The sequence below is a fragment of the Hylobates moloch genome, unplaced genomic scaffold, assembly GCF_009828535.3.
Source record: "Hylobates moloch isolate HMO894 unplaced genomic scaffold, HMol_V3 SCAFFOLD_5, whole genome shotgun sequence".
Classification (NCBI taxonomy): Eukaryota; Metazoa; Chordata; class Mammalia; order Primates; family Hylobatidae; genus Hylobates; species Hylobates moloch.
In genome coordinates, this window is record NW_026652280.1 from 42,819,787 (window position 1) to 42,844,392 (window position 24,606).

General features: G+C 39.9%; 2 protein-coding genes across 11 annotated transcripts in view; one reads left to right on the forward strand and one right to left on the reverse strand.

Annotated features, from left to right (window-relative positions):
- The window catches only part of KIAA1328 (KIAA1328 ortholog), a 369,561-nt gene extending 356,792 nt beyond the window's left edge, over positions 1–12,769 (reverse strand). For 5 of the 6 annotated variants that reach the window (XR_009213485.1, XR_009213486.1, XM_032152478.2 and 2 more), the window contains exons 1-3: positions 12,466–12,769; positions 7,301–7,336; positions 6,284–6,426 (exon numbers count right to left, since the gene is read on the reverse strand). Coding sequence is in view for 4 of the 6 variants with exons in the window: in XM_032152478.2 (XP_032008369.1) it covers positions 6,284–6,426; positions 7,301–7,336; positions 12,466–12,769 (483 nt within the window). In the remaining 2 variants the exon portion in view is untranslated. Of the gene's footprint in view, positions 1–6,283; positions 6,427–7,300; positions 7,337–8,442; positions 8,458–12,465 lie in introns of those variants that run through there. The other variant, XM_032152479.2, reaches the window with a different exon arrangement.
- Positions 12,770–12,806: 37 nt separating this feature from the next.
- Positions 12,807–24,606, forward strand: part of TPGS2 (tubulin polyglutamylase complex subunit 2) — a 39,049-nt gene continuing 27,249 nt past the window's right edge. For 4 of the 5 annotated variants that reach the window (XR_004248099.2, XM_032152484.2, XM_032152481.2 and 1 more), the window contains exons 1-2: positions 12,807–12,979; positions 22,442–22,521. Coding sequence is in view for 3 of the 5 variants with exons in the window: in XM_032152484.2 (XP_032008375.1) it covers positions 12,895–12,979; positions 22,442–22,521 (165 nt within the window). In the remaining 2 variants the exon portion in view is untranslated. The remainder of the gene's footprint in view (positions 12,980–22,441; positions 22,522–24,606) is intronic. The other variant, XM_058438433.1, reaches the window with a different exon arrangement.

The following is a 24,606-nucleotide window of genomic DNA, read 5'->3' on the forward strand; positions in this document are numbered from 1 at the left end:
ATCAGCTAACAGCCTCCAGTTGCCAAACTTTTGGGATCCATTGCAGTGTTCATGCCAATGCCAATGACTGGGAACAGTAGAGACACTAAAACTGAGCTATTTCTGATCCAAATGACATCCTCAAAAGGCAGTATTTGCTCTGGAGTTCCTCACTAGCAAAAAGGACGCTTATCTCAGATTGCATGGCAATCTGAAGTCTGAGGTTCTTCCTAGTCAATCTTCCTTCTTTTCCTCTCGTGTCACAGGTGCCAGACTGTAGTGAAATCTGAAGACTCCCCCTTTCTATTCCTGCTCATTCTACTCTTTATGCTTTATAGGCTTTTCCTTCATTAAATCTCTTCCATTTCTAAATCCATCTTGCAGTCTGCTTCCCAGAAGACTTGAACTGACCTAATTACCACTGTGAAATCCTTAATGAATTAAGGATACTCAACATCAATACAAACAAAGACTACACACAGAAAAAAATCACAAGATGGCTGGGCACAGTGGCTCACGCCTATAATCCCAGCACTTTCGGAGGCCAAGGTGGGTGGATCACGAGGTCAGGAGTTCAAGACCAGCCTGGTCAACAGAGTGAAACCCCGTCTCTATTTACACAAAATTCAGCTGGACATGGTGGTGCATTCCTGTAATCCCAGCTAGTTGGGAGGCTGAGGCATGAGAATTGCTTGAACCAGAACCCAGGAAGCAGAGGTTGCAGTGAGCCGAGACCGCACCACTGTACCTGGGCTACAGAGCGAGACTCTGTCAAAAAAAAAAAAAAAAAAAAAAAAAAATCACAAGACATGCTCTTCAATAAAAAAAGGAAAAGAAAAAGCACATCACCATTTCCAGTCTTAAGAAAAAGCATACACAGACACATATGCCCCCCCACAATGTAGGACATCCTCTTCTAGCCCAGATGGAGTAACAGGGACCAGATTTACCCTAGCTTCAGAAAACAAAACAAAACAAAAACCTGACAAAAAACAGGAAACAATAGTTTTCACTGGATAGCAGGCAACACAGAATGATCACTGGAATTGCAGAAACAAACAGGGCGAGCCCTACAACTGTCCCAGCTAACTGCTGTGGAGAGTTTTCAGGGCTAAGGTAGGTAAACCCAGACAGAGCCCAGCAATCTCCCTGAGTTGAAAAAATACAGCTGGGAGTCCAGGAAAGCCAAGGTTTCTAGTGTTTGCAGGGCAAAGTAATGGCAAGGATAGAGCTGCATAGGAGAGCTCCAGGGATCTGCAGAATCCCTTCGCGTCAACTACTGAGCACTGATGAGCATATGTATGTGAGAAAACTACTCATCCCAGGGAAAGAGCCCAAAATGAACAGTGGAAACAATTTCTGTAGCTAATACAGCATAGGAGAACAGTCTGTTCCCACCAGCCAGAGAAGAAAACCTTGTAATTTAAGGGGCATCAGGAAGAGTATTCAAAAGGGTATGGCCTACAATGGGCAAAATTACCCCTATACTAAAAGCTGCTCTGGCACCACCTTTAAAAGCTCAAAACCAAGCTTGGAAAGAATCAAATTGCTTCCAAATAACTTATCACTGTCTCAGAACCCAAAAAGGCAAAATGCATACTGTCTTATGACATCCAATAAAAGACAACCAAGCAGGCAAAGAAGCAGAAAAATACAGCCTATAATTAGAAGAAAAATTGCTCAATTGAAACCTATCCACAAATGACTTGGATGATAGAATTCAGTCAAAAATATTCAAACAGTTATTATAACTATGTTCCATATGTTCAAGAACCTAGAAGAAGGCATGTCAAGTAGCGACATGGAAGATGTAAATAAAAATAAGAGACCGAAACTGAACTTCTAAAGATAAAACTACATTATTTCATATGAAAAACACACTGGATGAGATTAGTCGCAGATTAGACATTGCAGAAGGTTAATGAATTTGAAGACATAGCAACAGCAATACAAACTATCCAAGGATAAACAAAAAAATTTTTTAATGAAAAAAATATGAACAGAGGATCAGAGAGCTGAGAGGGTAACTTCAAGAGGCCTATTATTTCTGTAATTAAGGTCACTAGAAAGAGAGGGAAACAAAAATATCTGGAGAAACAATGGCTGAAACATTTCCCAATTTGATGAAAACTATAAACCCACAGTCCCAAAAAGCTCAACAAACCTCAAACAAAAGAGATACTTTAAAAATTACTCCAAGGTAGGATGGGCATGGTGGCTCACACCTGTAATCCCAGCACTTTGGGAGGCCAAGGTGGGCAGATAACGAGGTCAGGAGTTCGAGACCAGGCTGACCAACACGGTGAAACCCCATCTCTACTAAAAATACAAAAATTAGCCGGGTGTAGTGGTGCGCGCCCGTAATCCCAGCTACTCAGGAGGCTAAGGTAGGAGAATCGCTTGAACCTGGGAAGCAGAGGTTGCAGTAAACCAAGATCATGCCACTGCACTCTAGCCTGGGTGACACAGCAACACTCCATCTCAAAAAAAAAAAAAATTACTCCAGGGTATACTATAACCAAATTGCTCAAAACCAGTGATAAGAAGAAAATCTTAAAGGCAGCCATATTTAAACACATACACACAGAAAAATAAAGAGGAATAAAAATGACAGCCAACTTCTTAAAAACAATACAAGCTAGGCAACAGTGCAGCAACATCTTTAAAGCACTGAATGAATAAAACTATCAACTCACAATTTTATAACCAGTAAAAATATCTTTTGAAAAGGAAAGAGAAATAAAGACTTTTCAGGCATACATGAGCTGAAAAAATTCTTTCCTAGCATACCTGAACTAATGTTAAAGGAAGTCTTTTAGGAAATCTGGATACATGCACAAGAATGAAAACACCAGAAATGGTAACTACATGAGTAGATTTAAAAGACTTCTGTTGCATTTGTAAAATTTCTTTAAAAGGCAATTAAAATAAAACACATCCAAAATGGAATAAAGGCATCCAATAAGAATATGTAAACTATCTCTATTCACAGACAATTTCATCTTATATAGAGAAAATGGTAAGGAATTCACAAAAGAAATACTAGATTAGAAATAGTTCAATAAAGTTGCAGGATACAAGATCAATTCACCAATCAACTGAATTTCTATATACTAGCAATAAACAATCCAACAGTGAAATTCAGAAACAACTGTTTCTAATAACATCAAAAAGTATAAAACATTTGCTGATACTATAATGCCTACGGAAACACAGGGACCCAAAATAGCCAAAACAATCTTGAAAAAGAAGAAGTTGGAGGACTTATACTTCCTAATTCCAAAAATAAAAATATAAATCAATGGAACAGAATACAGAGAGTCCAGAAATAAACCCTTACACTTATGGTCAACAGATATTTGACAAGGGTGCCAAGAAATTCAAAGGGGAAAGGACAGTTTTTTTAACAAATGGGGCTGGGACAACTGGATATCTACATGCAAAGGAATAAAGTTAAACTACCACCTCACACCATATACAAAAAGTAACTCAAAATGGAATGAGAACTAAATGTAGGAGTTAAACCTTTAAAACTCTTAGAAAAAAATATAGGCACAAATATTTGTGACCTTGGATTAGGCAACAATTTCTCAGATATGACACCAAAGCAAAGGAGACAGAAGAAAACGCCAGATAAATTGAACTTCATCAAAATTTTAAACTTCTGTGCTTCAAAGAACACCAATAAAAAAGTGAAAAGGCAATGCATAGAATGAGAAAAAAATTAGCAAATAATGTATCTGATAAGGGATTTGTAAATGGAATTTAGAAAGAACTCATAACTTAACAGTACAAAGACAAATAACTCAGTTAAAAAAGGATATGACTAGATATTTGTCTGCAGAAGATATACAAATAGCCAAGAAGCACATAAAAACATGCTCATCATCATTTAGTTATTAAGGAAATGCAAATCAAAATCACATTGAATTACCACTTCACACCCACTAGGATGGCCATCCTCAAAAAAGATGGACATAAATGTTGGCAAGAATGTGGAGAAATCTGAATCCTCTCACATTGCTAGTTGAATGTAACATGGTGTAACCACTTTAAAAAATAGTTTGGAATTTTGTCAAAAGGTTAAACATAAAACTACATGACACAGCAATTCACTTATAGGTATATACACAAGAGAACTGAAAATATATGTCTACACAAAAACTTGTATATGAATGATCATGGAAGAATTATTCATAATAGCTAAAAAGTTGAACATGTCCATTGACTGATAAATGGATAAATAAAATGTATATTCAGACATAAAAAGGAATGAAGTAATGATATAGCATAGATGAACCTTGAAATCATTATGCTAAATCAAAGAAGCCAGTCACAAAAGGCCACATATTATGTGATTTCCTTTTATATGCAACATCAATAACAAGCAAATCTATAGAGACTGAAAGATTAGTGTTTGCTAGGGGCTGAGATGACTGGGGAATCAGGAGTGCCTAATTGGTATGGGGTTTCTTTCTAGAGTGATAAAAATGTTTTGAAACTAGATTGTGGTGATGGATCCACAACTCTGTGAATATAAACACATATAAAATCAAAATAATAAACTGTACACTTTAAAAAGGTTTTTATATGCAAATTATATCTCAATTTGAAAAAAAAGAGAGTCGACTAAAGCAAAAGTAATATGTATTTTGGGGTCTGTGCATGTAAGTAAAATGTATGACAACAATATCAAAAAAGTCAGGACGTGAGAAATAAAGTACAGTGTTGAAAGGTCCTTAAACTATAGGTGATGTGGGAAAATATCACTTGATAATAGGCTATGATAAATGAAAGATGTATACTATAATCTCTAAAGAAGCCACTGAAATAATCCAATCAAAGTTATAGCCAATAGGACAAAAATATGAACTTAATCTAAGAGAAGGCTATTGTTCAATGTAAAACAAATCAACCATTATGTGAAAAAACATTTTTAACTTCTTTTGATAAGAACTTGCAAATTCAACTATTCACACCCCAGTGTGAAGTAGGTACACTGGTACAAGTAACATAAAGTGGGCCTTTTGATTCAATCATAGTAAAATCCTGTAGTAATAAATGAGGCACTGGAAATATCTTTGAGAACATAATTCACAGACTGAAAAAAGTTTTCTAAAAAGGTCTGATAGTAAATGTTTTTAGCTTGTGGGCATGCAGTCTCTGTAGCAACTCTGCTATTGTAACACAAAAGCAACCATAGACAATTATGTAAAACAATGAGCACAGCTGTATTCCAAAAAACCTTTATTTATAAAACAGGAAGAAGGATTTGGTCCACAGGTTATAGATTCCAGAACATTCATATGCAAGTTTTGTGTAGACATCCTAGTGAGTGTGAAGTGGTATTGAACAACTCTGGTTGCAGGGGGAAAATATAACAAAAATTAAAGTAAAATAAACTGGTCAGATAGGACATGTGCCAAACAAATGCACCAATACTATTACTATGCCTAGTCATTGATTTATCCCTCATCTTTACGAGGGACAAATCAATAATGTGGCATAGTAATAGTAAGAAAGATAAAGATATCATAAAGTTTCAAAAGTAATAATCTTTATGATATTATTTTCAAAGTGAGGGAAATAATAATAAGGGCTAATTTTCTTTAATAATGTATCTTTCTTTTTTTTTTTTTTTTTTGAGACGGAGTCTCGCTCTGTCGCCCAGGCTGGAGTGCAGTGGCGCAATCTCGGCTCACTGCAAGCTCCGCCTCCCGGGTTCACGCCATTCTCCTGCCTCAGCCTCTCCGAGTAGCTGGGACTACAGGCGCCCGCCACCACGCCCGGCTAATTTTTTGTATTTTTAGTAGAGACGGGGTTTCACCGTGGTCTCGATCTCCTGACCTTGTGATCCGCCCGCCTCGGCCTCCCAAAGTGCTGGGATTACAAGCATGAGCCACCGTGCCCGGCCAATAATGTATCTTTCTTATGTAAAAGGGTTCATCTATCAAATAAATTCACAAGAATAAAAATCAAAAAGGATGCCTAATTAAAAAGCAATTCTCATCAGTTTGATTTACTAATGCCACACAGATCAGAATGTAGTTCTTTTGAGACATATCAAGATAATACATTATCATGGCTAACACTTAAAGCAAGTCAGATGTTTTGGAGCAAAACCCTTGAGTAATCTAGATAATTTAGGCTCAAACCTGGCATCATCAAAGGATCCTGGAATCCTCTGTATCTTTTAAGAATGTTTGTTGATCACCTAGCATACTTTCAAAGGTTCTTCTACCCTTTTTGGTCAGCACTCATAAACACTGGAGAGCAAGGAAAAAAAGACTAAAAAAATACTAACCTGTTCCTCTACTGAATCTCCTGTGCCTTTTAAGGACTCCATGGAGATTGAAGCATCAGTCACCCTGGAAGTCTTAAGTTTAACATCAGCTTTTGGACTCATCAGCTTGTGTCTTGATCTGACATTTCCTTCAGTAGAAATTCCTAAGGATTTCCATTAAACAAGATTTCAAAATTATATCTTATTATCGTAAACCCTCCCCCATCAACTCCTTCCTTGGAATCCTCTACTTTAAGGGACCTGATGGAGAAATTCTCTTACTTTATAAACTTAATTTTAAGCTCTTAATATATGAATCATAAAAATAATACGTTTTAAAGAAATACACTAAAGATTGAATTGAAATTTGTTTTTATTTTTATTTTTTTAAAGAGACAGGGTCTTCCTACGTCTATCCAGGCTGGACTCGAACTCCTGGGCTCAAGCAATCCTCCCACCTCAGCCTCTGGAGTAGCTGGAACTACAGGATCAAGTAACCACGTCCAGCTTAACTGAAATATTTGTAAAGGGTACTGTAAATATTCATAAGTCACATTAAAACCAATAAATTACAATATGCCAAATATACATTAACTTAGGGGAAATCAATGATATTTTTCACCCTATATAATGAGGGTGCCTTCAATAGTTGCTTTACTACCATCTAGTTACAACCATTAAACTTGAAGTGTCTCTTACATATACCCTGTATCAAGCAGTAGTCATACTTTTATTTGAAATATTAAATTTGGCTATCATTTGTAAAAGAAAAAATAAGAAAAGAATCTTTTGCCCCTTACCACATGAAGTGTTCTACAAGTTCATTAAAAGCTGATTGGGCCAGCCAATCCCAAAGGTAAGCCAGTATTTCAAACCTTAATAGGGTTATGACAAATATTCAAAAAACAAATTTTAGGTTTTGATGTACTGCTCTGCATCCAGTTATTTATACCTGCAACATTGTTCTAATAGCTTTATTTTCTTCTAACATTTAAGGACCAAAGTAAGCTTCCCAAATTTTAACATAGAAAATCATACCTGGAACGTACACTACCGATTGTTCTTCATCAGAAACTATGCAGGAGAACATGAAGGAAAATACAATAATATTATCCAGCATCCAAATGCTGCTTCTCTTCTGTATACCTCTTATAATTCATAATTTCTTTTGACCAGGGAATTTATAACTAACTTTTAAAAACAAAGTTAGAAAGCAAAGTAATTGAATTAAAAACAAAGTTAGAAAGCAAATTGAATTAAATGTAGCAAAATTAATATTCTCTAAAAGTTCACCTTTATATATTCACAACTACACATCTTATAAAAATCTTGGAAGGCCTTGTTCCATGAAACTTTTATCCACTCTCAAGTACGTTACCCTGCAATATATACTCTACTATTAGGTTCCTTTCCTTTCCCTTTCCTTTTGTAAACAAAAAGTTAAGTGCTCCAGTTTGGTCATTATTGAGGAACTGACAATTCTGAAGAGTAAATAATTTCAAGATAGGCTTTAGCTTTGAAGAACAAACACTGAGGGCAAGTCAATCATGCAAACACAAAGACATTATTTATTTTTCTACAGTGCATTCATAAAATATCCCAAGAAGCCCTATTTAAAAAGTAGAAGAAATTTAAGACAAAAAGAACCACTTTGAATTTCAAAAGGAGAAATTTAGAAAGGCTATAACACACTGTTTTCAACTGTCACCTTGATCCAACTCAATTTTTCCTCTCCCAGGATTATTGCAATAAGCTCCTAACTGCTCCCTGTCAGTTCTGTGCATGTTCCCTTAACAACCTATTTTTTCACACAGTGGTTAGAATGATCATTTTAATAGTTATGTCATTTCTCATTTAGATTAAAAGCCAAAGTATTAACAACAGCCTACAATGCTCAAGATCTGATCCCTATAACTTGTTACATCTCTGATCTCACTCCCTACTATTTCTCTCACTCATTCCTGGCTTTCTTATAATTGTTAATGAGCTATGCAAGCTCCTACCTTATAGCTTCTGCATGTATGATTTCTTCTACCCAGGAAGCTCTTTCCTCAAATATCTTCATGGCTCACTTTAGGACTTATGTCGTATGTCATGTCATGTCACCTTCTGATTGAAGCTTTCACTTCCTAACCATACAGGTACTTGAAATTGCAAAAAACTCTCTTCCCGCAACTTACCTACCTCCCCCTACTATCTGCCTCTTTCCTGCTTTATCTTTTCTCCACAGCACCAATATCATTGAACATAGGCCAGGCGCAGTGGCTCACGTCTGTAATCCCAGCACTTTGGGAGGCCGAGGTGGGCGGATCATGAGGTCAGGAGATCGAGACCATCCTGGCTAACACGGTGAAACCCCGTCTCTACTAAAAATGTAAAAAAAAAAATTAGCCGGGCATAGTGGCAGGTGCCTGTAGTCCCAGCTACTTGGGAGGTTGAGGCAGGAGAATCGTGTGAACCCGGAAGGCGGAGCTTGCAGTGAGCTGAAATGGCGCCACTGCACTCCAGCCTGGGCAACAGAGCGAGACTGACACACACACACACACACACACACACACACACACACACACACACACAAATCATTGAACATATATTTTCCTTATTCATGACCTGATCTCATCTCACTAAAATGTAAGCACCAAGAGGGTGATGGTTTTTGTTTTATTTTGTTCAGTGTTGTACCCTCAAACATAAAAGAATGTCTGGCTCCATCTATGAAAGAATAAAATTGGTATTGATTTAATTTTATGAGGCGTTGTCCAACAACCTTATATGTTATATCTCTGTGATTCAAAATATGCAAACAAAACTTTTTTTTTTTTTGAGACAGAGTCTCACTCTGTCACCCAGGCTGGAGTGCAGTGGTGTGATCTCAGCTCACTGCAAACTCCACGTCCCAGGTTCAAGCAATTCTCTGCCTCAGCCTCCCAAGTAGCTGGGATTACAGGTGCCCACCACCACACCTGGCTAATTTTTTTGTAGTTTTAGTAGAAACGGGCGTTTCATCACGTTGGCCAGACTGGTCTTGAACTCCTGACCTTGTGATCTACCCGCTTTGGCCTCCCAAAGTGCTGGGATTACAGGTGCGAGCCACTGCAACTGGCCAACAAAATCTTTTACTTTCAGCTATATCCATGCCAAATTTCTTTTCAAATATATAAAACTCTAAATAAACTACTTCAATATTTTTAATAAAAATATTTGAAATTGCCTCTATCCTTTCTAATAATTTGTAATGTATTTTCATCTCATTTTATTAAGAACCCACATATTTACCTCCTTCAAATCTAGAATTTCCCAACAAATGTATATTTTATGGGAAGTCAAACAGACACATTATATACCAAATTTATAGTGGGCCTACTAGTGGGTCATTTCTAGATTATTTATAATACCTAAAACAATGTACATGCTATATAAATAGTAAATTGTATAGTTTAATTTGTATTTTTTGTGTGTTATTTCTTTTTTTTCCTCAAATATTTTCCATCCACATTTGAATGAATCAGCAGATACAGAGGGCTAACTGTAATTAGAAACCCAGGCAGAAGTGGTAGAGAGGAAGATGTACCTCTATCCCAGACCTCCAGGATTTGAAGGAAATACGCTCAGTACTGCCCATTCTACTCCAATCTGCTGAGTTTTGCCCGCAATACATGTATATGTAATTATTATCAACCACAGAGACTTTCTGGGCTAATATATTATTTTTACCACAACATAAAGTCTTTGCTTCCATTTGAGAACTCAACAGCAGAGATTATATTGCAATGTTTTGACCAGGTCACTTGCAGTCCATATTTTTTAATATCAACTCCCTGATATTGCTAATGGTAATACACTTGAGTGCATTTAAACAGTCAAATTTAGGTACTGCTGAAACACTAACTCATTCTGACATTACTAGAACTGTAATGAAGGACAAAGGCAACTTAAACTGAAGGAGCATATTTTGCTGGAAGATTTAACCCATAAAATGACAACACCACACACTCATTGTTTACAGATGAGGTACTAAAACATTCCTTGTGCAAAACAGCACTGCTGAATCATACTGTGCAGGAGATGCATAACTCACAACAACAACAATAAAAAAAAAAAGGTGCCATTCAGTCACAGATGATCTGTCCTCTCATGATGGAAACATCAAGGACTAATAAATCTCTCCATCACATTTCTCTAAATATTTAGGTGAAGTATTGAAAATCTTTTTTCAATAGTGTGAAAAGAATACCAGATTATAGGTACTTACTTTTTGGTCTTTTTCTATTGAAAATTCTACTATAAAGGCTCTAGGGTGGTCTGGGAAATAATCAATATGACAAAGGAATCAAGATGCAAAGACATGTAACTAAATCAAATGATTAATAACTATCATTATGCTTTTCAGCAAATATTCAGTAAGAAATTTACATTTGACATTGCTTACAGTGACATTCTCTATGGAGATTTAAAATGAAAATATCTGAGGCTCGATGTTAACTGGTCATTACGTGGAATAGGCTGGGGGGAAAGGTGACACTAGCAACCTTGCAATTCCTTTCATACATCTGAATTAGATCGTATAGGATATAATCGCCACCATTTTTCCCCTGTACAGTTTCAATTCCTCACTATCTATGAGAAGACGAATATTTTACATTAAATGTTGGGAGTCAGAATACAAGAGATAAGGGAGTATATATGACTTCTACATAAAATAGGGAGTGATATAACTACATGACTAAGTGAAAGTACTGGGTGCGAAGACCAAGAGCATAGGTTCAGTCCATATATCTATTAATAAACTTATTCAGTCCCATTGCAATAGCTTGTCCCCCCCAAACCATTGATTCTATTATTTGAACAGTACCATAGGATGCTATAAGCTAATAACCTTCAAGTATCTCCTCCATCACAAAGTCCTGTCAATGCAGAAGCAGTGTTTCTTGAGAAAAGACTTATCCCAATTTCCTAACTTCCTAATTCAGCCCAGTTGTCCGCAGTGCACATATTCTCTTCTGATAGGTAAAGGAAAAAATTTTTAATTTGCACACTGCAGTAGTGTGCTTTCATCCACAGTGTATGTACATGATTTCATTTGCTTTTCACCAACCTATCAGAGACAAATGGTAATTATGTCTAGTAAGTGCAAACACTAAACACGAGCAGCACAGAATACAAACATATCCCTCTCTACACATGACACTAATCCTAGTAACTCAACAATGGAGTTGATAACACAGTTTTGTAAGTTTCACTGGGAGCTAAGAAGAATGCCCAGTGATTCTGCCAAAGGTAACAGCAACGTCTCAAATAATGCCATCACCAATCCTAGCAAACACCAAAAGAGCTGCCTCTGTAAGCACTCAGTAACACTGACTGCCGTCCCTTTTTCAAGTAACCCCTCCAAGGAACGTGAAGTAAATTATCAGGACCAAAGCTCAAGCAAGAAGAGTCTACCTACTCCAAGGAAAGAAACACTCCTGTCACACAAACATCTCATCACTGCTGCTGAACTGGTAATACTACCACTGGACTAAAAAGTTCCACTCCTTCTCCACCTCACAACGATCCAAGAACTTCAATGACTGCCAGTGACCCACACTCTACACGTAGGTCAACAATACTTCCAGGCACAATAATTCCCATCTTACGCGGTAACCAGCACTACCAGACCACATCCCAGTAACCAAGCTCCACACATCTCCTAAAACCCCAGTATTAAAATACATCATCACTGGAGGGCCTTTTAAGTCCGAAAGGTCCTGACTTGCTCCTAGCAATGCAGACTGAAGACAATCCTAAATCAAAACAAAAAGGCTCCCTGTCCAGCTAACACTCACTCCTCCCTCAACTTCGAGCTCGCTCCGCACACTCAAGTCAGGCTGGGGGCACTCTGACAGGCTGGGCAGAGGGACCTCGGAGGGCCCTCCCAGCCCTGGACTGAGCCTGAACTCAAGGCTCTTTTTCGAGCTCACCGCTAGTGAGGGCTGGGAAGCATCTGCGCCGTGTCCCCACACCTGGAGACAGTACCAGTCTCTCGGCCACCTAACACCCAAGCAAGCGGAAAGCCCAGCACCTAGACTGAGGCCGAGCAGCACGTCCCCATTCCCGGGGTTAGTTCGGAGCTTCTCCTCCGCTCTCTGACTGCCACGCGACGGCTCGCCCCTCGCCGTCCCGTGGAGGGCGCCGGCGCCCCCTGTCAGGCGGTCAAAGGATACAGTCCCGGCTCCAGAACGCCGCGGCACCGGGACGGGAGGGGCCCGCCACGTCCGCCATCTTGAAACAACCGCCACTTGGGGCGTCGCGCCGGGGCCGCCACGCCTCGGCCTGCAGGCTCGGTCCCCATTGGCCGCGCCACGCAGAGGCCCGCCCCCGCCTGCGCGGCCGGCCCCTGCGGGGCGAGAGGGTCGGGGCTAAAGGGAAGCTAAGTCCCGGAGGTGCAGTGTGGGGCACCGGGCGGGGCCGCGGGAACCGGCGCCCCACGGAGCTGCTGCTGTCGGACCAACCCCGGGCCCCTGTCATCACTGCACCGCGCTCTCAGGCGCCGAGAACTACCGTTCCCGGCATGCCATGAACTTGGCCTCGGCGCTGAGGCGGGGTCCGGCCCTCCACGCGCTCCCGCCGCGCGCTGATCGGGTTCGCGAGACATGGAGGAGGAGGCATCGCCCCCGGGGCTGGGCTGCAGCAAACCGCACCTGGAGAAGCTGACCCTGGGCATCACGCGCATCCTAGGTGAGGAATGGGGGCACGGTGCCGAGAGGGCGTGGAGGAGAAGGAAGGAGGAGCGGAGGGATGAGGTGCGGGGTGGGCGGCGCGACGCTGGCCCCAGAACAGGAGTGGACATCGCTGCTGGAACTTGCGTTGTTACGGAGGAAAGTGGGGGTCCTGGGTTTGTGATTAGGCCTTGAAAGTGTTTGCCAGGAGTGTTCGGAGGCAGAGCTGGGAAGCCTGAAGGTTCCCCCACTCACCGCCACCCAAGGTCCCACCCAGAAAGGACGGGCAAAGACCTGCAAAGGGAACACAGCAAGCAACTGACGGTTGGGAGGTTGGATCTCCTCCCAGGAGGCATTCTCAGCCAGGGCATTATCCCCGAAACCCAAGACATTTCTCTGGGGGAAGTAATGCACCCGACCTCCCAGGGCAACAACTACTTCGGATCTGAAAGGAATCCAACCTTGCACCACTGAATGACTCAGAGTTTTTCATTTATCGAACATTTCTTTGTTTGCTTGTTTGTTTTTTGAGACAGTGTTTTGCTCTTGTTGCCCAGGCTGGAGTGCAATGGCGCGATCTCGGCTCACTGCAACCTGTGCCTCCTGGGTTCAAGCAATCCTTCTGCCTCACCCAGCTTTTTTTTTTTTTTTTTGTATTTTTAGTAGAGACAGGGTTCCACCATGTTGGCCAGGCTGGTCTCGAACTCCTGACCTCAGGTGATCCAGCCGCCTCGACCTCCCAAAGTGCTGGAATTACAGGCGTGAGCCACCGCGCCTGGCCTATCAGACGTGTCTTTAGTACTCACCACTAAGTTAGACGTGAGGTTAAAAATATGAAAAAGACACAGTTCTGTGAAAAAATAAACAAATGAGGTCCCTAGGAGTGTGAAAAGAGGTCAGTAATCTACTGTTACTCAGAGATGTCACAGGAGGGGACTGATCTTATCAGGGAAGCTAAAGAACATGTCACAGAGGAGATGATGCTAGATTTTGAAAGACATATAGGAGTTAGCCAGAAAACTAAGGAGGAGAAAGGTCTTTTAAGAAGGGTGAAAAGCACGCTTCAGTGCCTTCCCATCACAATTATAATAAAATCCAAATGTCTGTACCATGACCCACAAGTCCCTGTATGATCTGCTCTCATCTCTTTCTGACTTTGTTTCCACTCTTTTGCCCACATGGCCTTCTAGCTGTACCTTAAACACACTAAGCGGATTCCTGCTTCAGGTCTTTTGCAATTTGCTAGTCCTTGCACCTGGAATTATCTTTCTCTGAATGTCTTGCTTCTTCGGGCCATTCAGATCTCTGATCAAATGTCATTACTTCATAGAAACCTTCCCTGAATATAGTTCGAATAACCGCCATCTTTCTTGCTCTCTCTTTCCTTACCCTGCTTTTTCTTTTATCCTTATAGCACTTTCACTACTTGAAATTATGTATTTGTTTGGTTGATTTTTTAAATTTGTGTCTCTTTTAGTAGAAGTCCAAGACCAAGTGTGATTTAGGAATGAGTGGTTTTAACATATGAAAATCAATTAATAGCTGGGCATGGTGGCCCATGTCTTTAGTTCCAGCTACTGGGGAGGCTGTGGTGGGAGGGTCATTAGAGCCCAGTTCAAGTCCAGCTGGACAACATAGCAAGACCCTGTCACTAAAAAAAAAAAAAGAAACTTAAAAAAATCAATTAATGTAATACAACTTACTAATAGAATAAGACAAAAACTACATAATCATCTTAATTAAAAAAAGCGTTTGACAAAATCTAACATCCTTTCTTGATTAAAAAAAAAAACTCAACAAACTAGAAATAGGATAGGATAGAGCTAGAATTTCCTCAACCTGATAAAAGACATCTATGAAAAACCCATATCTAACATCATATGTAATGGTGAAAGACTGGCAGCTTTCCCCTTAAAATTGGGAACAAAAATTGTATTAGGGTTCCCCAAGATCACATCAGATTCAATGATTTGACGCAAGGATTACAGGACTCAGGAGATAGTCCTACTCATGGCTATGATTCATTACAACAAAAGGTTTTGGCAGCCCGATTGGCAGACCTTTCTAAGGATTATTGTCTTGGGCCTGCTATGTTCACTCTTTTCTGCATGGCAAGAATTCCACTTTTATCACTTCTCTTCAACATTGTACTGAAGTTTCTAGCTAGGGCAATTAGGCAAGAAAATGAAATAAAGATATCCAATTGAAAAGGAAGAAGTTAAACTATCTGTGTGCAGATAACATGATCTTGTATATAAAAAATCCTAAGGAATACACACACACACACACACACACACACACACACACACACACACACACAAAGCCTATACACCAGCAATGAACAATCCAAAAATAAAACTAAGAGAAAAATTCAATTTACAATGGTATGGAAAAGAATAAAATGTAGCTGGCACAGTGGCTCACACCTGTAATCCCAACACTGGGAGGCCAAGGTGAGAGGATTGCTTGAGACCAGGAGTTGCAGACCAGCCTGGGCAATGTAGTCTTTATGAAATATTTTAAAATTAGCCATGTGTGGTAGTGCATGCCTTAGTCCTAGCTACTCATGAGGCTGAGATAGGAGGATCACTTGAGCCCAGGAGTTCGAGGCTACAGTGACCTATGATCACACCACAGCACTCCAGCCCAGGCGACAAGAGTGAGACCCTATCTCAAAAAAAATAAAAGAATAAAATAGGAATAAATTAACACAAGATGTCCATGACTTATATACTGAAAATTACATAAGACTATGGAAAGAAATTAAAGACAACCAAATAAATGAGAAGACATACCATGTTTATGGATTGGAAGAGTTAATATTGTTAAAATCTGTTACTCCCCAAATTGATCTACAAATCTCAGATTTACAGTTCCCATCAAAATCTCAACTGTCTCTTTTGTAGAAATCGAGAAGCTGATTTAATCCTAAAATATGATATAGAAATGCAAGAGACCCAGAGTAGCCAAGATAAACTTTTCTTTCCAAAACAGAAAAAAAGTTCCTCTTACTCACATTTCCCTATACTATATTTGAGATGATGGAAAAGTTCTGGTGATGGTTGTACAACAGTGTGAAAACAGTGTGAATGTACTTTATGCCACTTAACTGTACACTTAAAATTTACTAAAATGATGGTTTTATGTTATGTGTATTTTAATACAGTTTAAAAAATTTAAAGCCACAGTTGTCTTCAGAGTGGTAGTGGCATAAAAATAGAAATCTAGGTCAATGAAATAAGATTGAGAGTCCAAAAATAAACATCCTATTTATGATTCATTGATTTTTTTTTTTTTTTTTTTTGAGACAGAGTCTCGCTCTGTCACCCAGGCTGGAGTGCAGTGGCGCGATCTCCACTTGCTGCAACTCCGTCTCCCGGGTTCTAGCCATTTTCCTGCCTCATCCTCCCGAGCAGCTGGGACTCCAGACGCCCACCACCACGCCCGGCTAATTTTTTGTATTTTTAGTAGAGACGGGGTTTCACCATTTTGTCTCGATCTCCTGACCTCATGATCCCGCCTGCCTCGGCCTCCCAAAGTGCTGGGATTACAGGTGTGAGCCACCGTGCCCGGCCTGATTCATTGATTTTTGACAAGTATGTTAAGACTTCTCAATGGGAAAAAATAGTTTTTCAACAAATGGTTCTGGATTTCCACATGTAAAATAATGAAATTGGACCTCTACCTCAAATTATATACAAAAATTAACTCCAAAAGTATCTTAGACCTAAACGTAAGAGCCAAAACCATAAGACTCTTGGAAGAAAACAGGCCTTAGATTCCTTTTTTAAGTGACCTTGAATTAGGCACTGGATTCTTACATATCACAAAAGCATAAGTGACAAAAGAAAAATAGATAAGTTGGGCTTAATCAAAATTTAAAATGTTTGTGCTTTTAAGGATACAGTCAAGAAAGTGACAAAACAATCCAAAAGATAGGAGAGGATATTTGTAAATCATATATATGTAAAGGAACTTACAGATCTGCAAAGAACTCTTACAACTCAATAAAAGACAAATAATTCAATTTTAAAGGATCAGGGTAGACATTTCTCCAAAGTTACACAAATGGCCAGTGAGCACACATAAAGATGATTATCACCATTAGCCATTAGGGAAATACAAATCAAAACCATAATGAGATTTCACTTCACACCTACTAGGATGGCTATAGTCAAAAAGACAGATACAGCAATTGTTGGTGAGGATATGAAGATATCATACACTGCTGGTGGGGATGTAAAATGTAAAATGGTACAGCAGCTTTGAAAACTAGTCTGGCACTTCCTCAAAAGATTGGAGTTACCCTATGGCCCAGCAATTCCATTTCTGGATTCCCTTTCTGGATTTCATTTTTGCAAGAAAAATGAAAAGATATTTACATGAAAACACTTGCATACAAATGTTCATAGCTGCATTATTCGTAATTGTCAAAAGTGAAAACAAGCCAACATCCATCAACTGATGAATGTGATATATAAAATGTGATATATCCATATAAAAAAAATTCATCCATAAAAAGGAGTGAAGTACTGATCCTACAACATGGATGATCTTGAAAGTGAGAGAAGCCAGTTGCAAAAGCCACATGTATGATTCCATTTATATGAAATGTCCAGAATAGACCAATCTATAGAAACTGAAAGTAGATTAGTGGTTGCCAGAGGCTGGTAGGAGAGGGGACTGCTAATATAATAGGTATGGGTTTCTTTTGGGGAAAAGGATGCATAACTCTGAATATAAAAATCTCTTTATAAGAATGAATTATGGTATGCGAATTAGGTCTCAGTAAAGCTATTTTAAAAAAGGAATTCTAAACACAGTACTATTAGAATTCCTACTCTAATCCACAGGACTGTGAAGATGATGAGATACCACACCTCAATTATGTTACATTAAATGGCAAAAGCAAGATTATCCAGGTAGGCCCAATCTAATCACATAAGCCCTTTAAAACAAGCTGTTAACAGGGAAGTCAAAGAGATTTAAGGTAGGAAAAGAATTTGTTACGCTGTTGCTGACTTGAAGATGCATGGGACCTTTTAACAAGGAATGTTGGTGGCCTCTGCAAGCCGAGAGTGGCCCCAGCTGACAGCAAGCAAGGAAATGGAAGCTTCAGTCCTGCAACCAAAAGGAATTGAATTCTGTCAATAACAGGAATGAGTTTCCAAGATGATCCTAAGCTCCAGATGAAAATAGAACAGCTAAAATACCTGTCCGCACACCTGGTGTAAGGAAAGACCAGTGATTTCAGCCTAAGTAGAGAAGCCAGTCATGCTGTGCCAGGCTTGTGAGCTACAGAACCATGACTTAATAAAAGGGTGTTGTTTAAAGCTGCTAATTCATGGTAATTTATTACTCAGCAATATAAAACATTCCCCCAAATGTTTGAAAGAAAGGAGCAAATGCTGTGCACGTCCAAAAGACACACAAGTGTAATATAGCACATGTAATTATGGACTATTATGATAGAGTTTAGACCAAACATATCTGTCATAACAATAAATATAAATGGCCATGGCTGGGCACTGCGGCTCATGCCCGTAATCACAGTGCTTTGGGAGGCCAAGGTGGGAAGATCACTTGAGGCCAGGAGTTCAAGACAAGCCTGGGCAACATAGTGAGACCCCTGTCTCTAAAAAAAAATTTTTTTTAATTAGCCCAGTGTGGTGGTGTGCACCTGTAGTTCCAGCTACTTGGGAGGCTAAGATGGGAGGATCACTTGAGCCCAGAAGTTCAAGGCTGAAGTGAGCTATGATTACACCACTGCACTCCAGCCTGGGTGACAGCAAGACGTTGTCTCTTAAGTATATACATATAGGTTTATGTCACCTATTAATAGAAGAAGATTTAAACCTGACTCACAAAACCCAGTTATTTGCTGTTTTCAAAAACATACCTAAATCAAATTAAATCAAATGTTAAATATAAAAAAGATGGATGCATGTTTCTGGGATCCCACAACCACCCACACTTTTAGATCCACCAGATCCGCTGCAAGGACTCACAGGACTCAGAAACAGTTTTAGTCCCATGTATAATTTATTACATTGATTAGCAGGAGAAAAAGACATAATTAGAATCTAGAGGAATCCATGCACAGGCTTCTGAAGTGTTCTTTTCGTCAGTGGTCACATAGAATACACTTCTTCTTTAAAGAGTGAAATTCAACAATATATTTGCAGTGTTTCTTCCCCGGAAAGCCTGTTTAAGCCTCAACTTCCAGGGGTTTATTGAATGCTGGTCACGGCAAAACAACCAGTCACAGCTTTCAAAATTTCAGCCTCCCAGAAGGATAGCTGCGGAATCAAAAATTATTACTGCTTTTGCTGCCACCGCCACCACTGCAACTTCCAACCCTCTGAGACCAAAACACCTGTGAAACTATGCTTGCGAGAAGACCTGGTCTCCCCATTTGTTCTCTTCCTCATCTGCTGAGTCCCTTCTTCCAGGCTTTATGAAAGTATGTTTCCATGCAGGCATCCCAGTCACCAGAGGGAGTCTAACTGCACTGGTATCTAGGAAATGAGGTCTTTAGCTAACCAGTCTAAAATAAAGGAAAGCATGCCAGTGGGGAACAGTAGGAGGTGTTAATTGAGCCAGTCTGCAGTAACTGCCACATCATCCTTCAAGGCCCAGATCAGCTGTGTGCAGTTTCCGAGGTTTTCTATCACTTACTTATTCAGTCTTTGTCAACCTCCCTCTGCCTTCAACTCCTGTGGCCCTGACAGTCAGTATCACCTAGTTTAACACATAATTACATATTATATTGAGTTTTCACTTTTGTTTCATGTTTGCCTTATTTATCTAACTAAGCAAGAAGTTTCTTGAAACAGTGTCTCCTACTTAAATTCCTAATCTCTGGCATTAATTTCCCAAAGCTTAGGACATAGCAGGTCCTCATTAAATACCTCAGAGAGACTGTTTTTCACTAGAAAATAGATCCCAGTTATCAGTCACTGGATAACAAATCATCTCAAAACATAGTTTGCTTGAAACATCAGTTAACTGTCTCTCCCAGTTCTGTGGATTGACTGGACCAGCTGGGGTAGTTCTCATTTGGGGTCTCTCAAGTGGTCGCAGTTAGATAGCAGCTGGGACTGGAATCATCAAATGGCTTCTGCACTCTAATGTCTGCCCCCCTCAGTACTTCTCAGTATACCCTCTGTCTCCAAAAGAGTAGCTTGGATTTAGTATGTGATGGCTCAGGAATCAAAAAAAGGCAAAGGGAGACTGCCAGTTCTCTTAAATTTTAAGTCCAAAACTGGCACACCATTTCTTCACAATATTTTATAGGGCAAGGCACTCACAGGCTAACTCCAAACTCAAGAAGTTGGAGAAATAGACTCACCTCTCAATGAGAAGTGCTGTGGGCATGCAGGGAAGTAAGGAATTGATAGCACCCACCTTTGGAGTAAGCTACCACAGGGAGTTTTAATCCACGGCATATCACACAGTTACTTAGAGTGGACTGTGCTGAGTCTAAAGATGTGAGTTTCATATCTCTTACTCTGCCATGCAGGTTATTCCAGCCAGCTGGCTGACAAATGCTTGTCATTGGTCACAAAGGCAGGACAGGGAGAATGGCTATGTCTATTCAGATATTGCTTCTCATATATGGCATCTTGATAGGCCAAGGACAATGTATAATTTCTATTGCTTTCCAAACATCCGCAAAATGTTTTTAGTTATCTCACCAAAATGATAGGCTACTAAGACAACATGATAAAAACAGCATTAGGTTTGGTGAACACAACTTTGGTAAGAGATTTCATTTTATGAATTACTTAACATCTTTGAACCTCGGTTTCCTTATCTTTAAAATGAAGGTAAGGATACCTGCTTCACAAGATTGTTGAAAGATTAAATGGGATAATTTATGCCCATTTCCTGTAACAGAGCATTATACAAATAGAACTTATTGCATGCCCTTCTCTTCCATATCCCCAACACCACCTCCTCACCAATTCTGAAGTACTATGTCGGATATAGGAGTCTCTACAATGGATACTTCCTAAGCAACTTATTATCTGAAAGTTATTAAAGTCAACATGTTGGCCAATTACCTTGCCATGAGAGTATTCCAAGCTTAAGTATGACATGACCCCATCTGCAGTAGCATCACAGTAGTTTTGTCTGAACCTATAACCCTTCCATGTAGGCCTGTTATAAACAGTAAATAATTGTATGTGTCCTCTTTCAAACCTGAGGTCTATTTTTACTTACTGAAGGTAAAGGGAAGTGAAGACCCATCTAAGGTCATACAACTAGTAAATGTATAAAGCAAGACTAGAATAGGTAGAGTCTAGAATTCTTAGTTCCTATATTGGGCTATTGCTGCATCCCAAGATTTGAGTTTCTGGCAACTTGGAGGAAATTTTATAATGCATAAAAAGGGCACTGGCTTAATTATAGGATCAGTGAACCACATAAAATGATTAGAAGTTTCTGCCATAGTCCTAGAGATTTTAAAAACTCAAGCTACCCTCCTGTGTCAGCCTCCCAAGTAGCGGGGACTACATGTATACACTACCATACCTGGCTATATGTTGTTCTTTTTATGAAGGCACCAATCATTGGACTAGGGGTCTACTCTACTTCAGTATGACCTCATCTAAACTAATTATGTCTGCAGTAACTCTATTTCCAAATAAGGTCATATTCTGAGGTACTGGGGGTTAGAACTTCAATATCTTTTTTTGTGGGGGTGGGGACAGAATTCAAGTCATAACAGCTTTTATGACAAATTTTAAGTCTTGGATTAAGGACTTCAGAATCTTGAGTCTGCATGGCCACAGACAAGTGGAGAATGTTGGAGGAGGTATTGAACTCTGTAGTATTCCCAGGTGGCTTCTGCTCTCCCCCAGAGTGAATGATAGAACGCAGCTCAACAAAGAGAAGCAGACGAGATTATTTGGAGACCTTTTCCTGCTTCAAGGATTTAGAAATATGACTTACTTTTTTCTTAGTATATTTTTGGATGGAATCTATTTTTTATGTTAACCCAACTTTGAAATCCTAGACCTCACAGAGTAGAAGATTATGTTCATGATGAGTTTTATTTAGAAGAAAAGTTAATAAGCAAGTTTTATGTCTTATAAAAGTTAATGGGTTGCTATTCTTTATTTCTTTTCACTTTATCCTGAGTATAAAGAATTAGCTCACTGAGAATTTCAGTGTGAAATCACTAGGAATCTACAATCTCTGTTTTTTGTTCAATAAGATTAATGACTGAGCAATGACAGTATAGAGCACAGTCTGTGGATATCCTTTCTATCAGGCAGACTGCATTGTCCTAGGTTATGGGACCATGCCTTTCAGAGGCCAACCAGTTCTCTGCTTTCATTACAGGGGTAATAAGTGTTCATGAGAAGGATTGGATGTTCTTAAGAGCAGTCATCAACAGTTAGTCAACAACTAGCATAGAAATGTATGACAGTGGACCAATTGCAACTCTACAGACTCTTTTTTTCTCCTCCAGAATCTTCCCCAGGTGTGACAGAGGTGACCATCATAGAAAAGCCTCCTGCTGAACGTCATATGATTTCTTCCTGGGAACAAGTAAGTGTTGCCGTGTGAAGTCTTTACCTCCCAACAAAGAGAGGTCAATGTAAATGTCCCTGAGAAGGAAAGATTAGGGGAGGAAGAATATTTACTCAGACCACAGCTGCTTTCAAGGTAGAGTTGACCTTTTCTATGTTCCTGTTCAGCCCACTTAACAGTTCCTTTCATTCTATGCCACTGACCCAGCATAGAGTGTTTCCCCTGAGCCCCACTCTCCTACAGAAGCAGTGGACATTCAAAGTTGTATACAGCAAAGCTAAAAATCAATTAAGGAAAAAAAAAGGATATGTGTTAATAAGTGTCATGCTGTCCAGAACATGATTAAGTGTTGCACATAACTACTAAGCAGATTAAAAGCTAATGGTTTCCAACTTTCCTCTGAACTTCAATTCGTTTATTCAATAAAAGTTTTAAGCTTCTACAATGGGCCAGACATTGTGCTTGGTGTTGAGCCCTGGGGATTAAATGGTGATTTTTTTTTTTTTTTTTTTTTTTTGAGACAGAGTCTTGCTCTGTCTCCCAGATTAAATGGTAATTTTTTAAAAGGCACTGTTTTTGCCTCTTAATCTTACTGCCTAAGACATAGTATAGATTGTTATGCCCTAATCTAGAGGTTGAGAAAAGTTTTCCCAAAGAAGGAATAAGAAATTGTTAACCAGGTAGATGGGATCTAGGAAGATGGGACTTTCAATCTCTATGAAGGCTTCAAGATTGGAAGGATTACATTGTTCTGAGATCACGAAGAAGGAGCACAGGAGAGCAAGGGAGAGAGAGCTCAGCAAGGACCAGGACATCCAGGGCTTCATAGGTCTTCAGCAGTTTGCTCTTTATCTTGGAAGCAAAGGGGAGTCATTGAAATGTTTTAAGTAGGGAACTATGAAGTTAGATTTATACTTTGAAAGGACCACTGTGGCTGTAGAGTAACAAATGGATTTGACTGGGGCAAGTGGCAACAAATTGCCCTACCATTTAATAAGTACCTGCTAACACTTACCCCATAAGTCATTCCATACTAAATGAATAATAACCCTGCAAGGTGGTTATTGGTATCTCCATTTTATAGATGAAGAAACTGAGGCTAAAAGAGTTTAAAGAATTTGGCTAGCACAGTGGCTCATGCTTGTAATCCCAGTGTTTTGGAAGGCCAGGGCAGAGGATTGCTTTAGGCCAGGAGTTCGAGAGAAGCCTGGACAACATGGCAATACTCCAGCTCTACAAAACAATAATGTTAATTAGCCAGGTATGGTAGCACACACCTGTACTCCCAGCTATTGGGGAGGCTGGGGTGGGAGGATCCTGTGACCCCAGGAGGTTGAGGCTGCAGTGAGCTATGATCACACCGCTGCACTGTAGCCTGAGCAACAGGGCAAGACCTTGTTTCGTTTAAAAAAAAAAAAAAAAAAAGAAAGAAAAATGTGTTGAGTCTCACAGCTACCAAGTGGCAGAGCCTGAATTTAAACTTACAGTTGCCTGCCTCTAAGAACGTGTCCTTTCTGCTCTGCCAGGCTGCCCCTCTGACAGAGGACAACACCATGGGAGTCTTGCCCTCAGCAGGCAAGCAGTCCTGCCAGCCTGACTCCCCTCCCTGGGCTGAGCTAGCAGCAGCTTTTCTGGCAGCTCAGTAACTGGGAGTTGATCCAGGACCTCAGCTCAGCAGCATCCCAACTCTTCTCACTCAGCCCCCACCTCCATTTCCACTCACAGCCCATCATAGGAAAAGGAAATTCCAGAACGGTGTCTATGAAACTCTTATTGGCTGATCCTGTCAACACCTGTTCCTGGTACTTCTGTGACTATGCCAGTCTGGCCTCATTGATGTTTTGTTCGTTATGAATAACAGTAAAAGATATGATGGAGGACATTTCTCTTGATTCTTTTTGAGCTTAAGTCAGCCCTTTAGGTATTAGTAGAACTGCCAGGCCGGTGTGGTGGCTCATGCCTGTAATCCCAGCACTTCAGGAAGCCGAGGCAGGCAGATCACGAGGTCAGGAGTTCGAGACCAGCCTGGTCAATATGGTGAAACCCGCCTGTACTAAAAATACAAAAATTAGCCGGGCATGGTGGTGCATGCCTGTAGTCCCA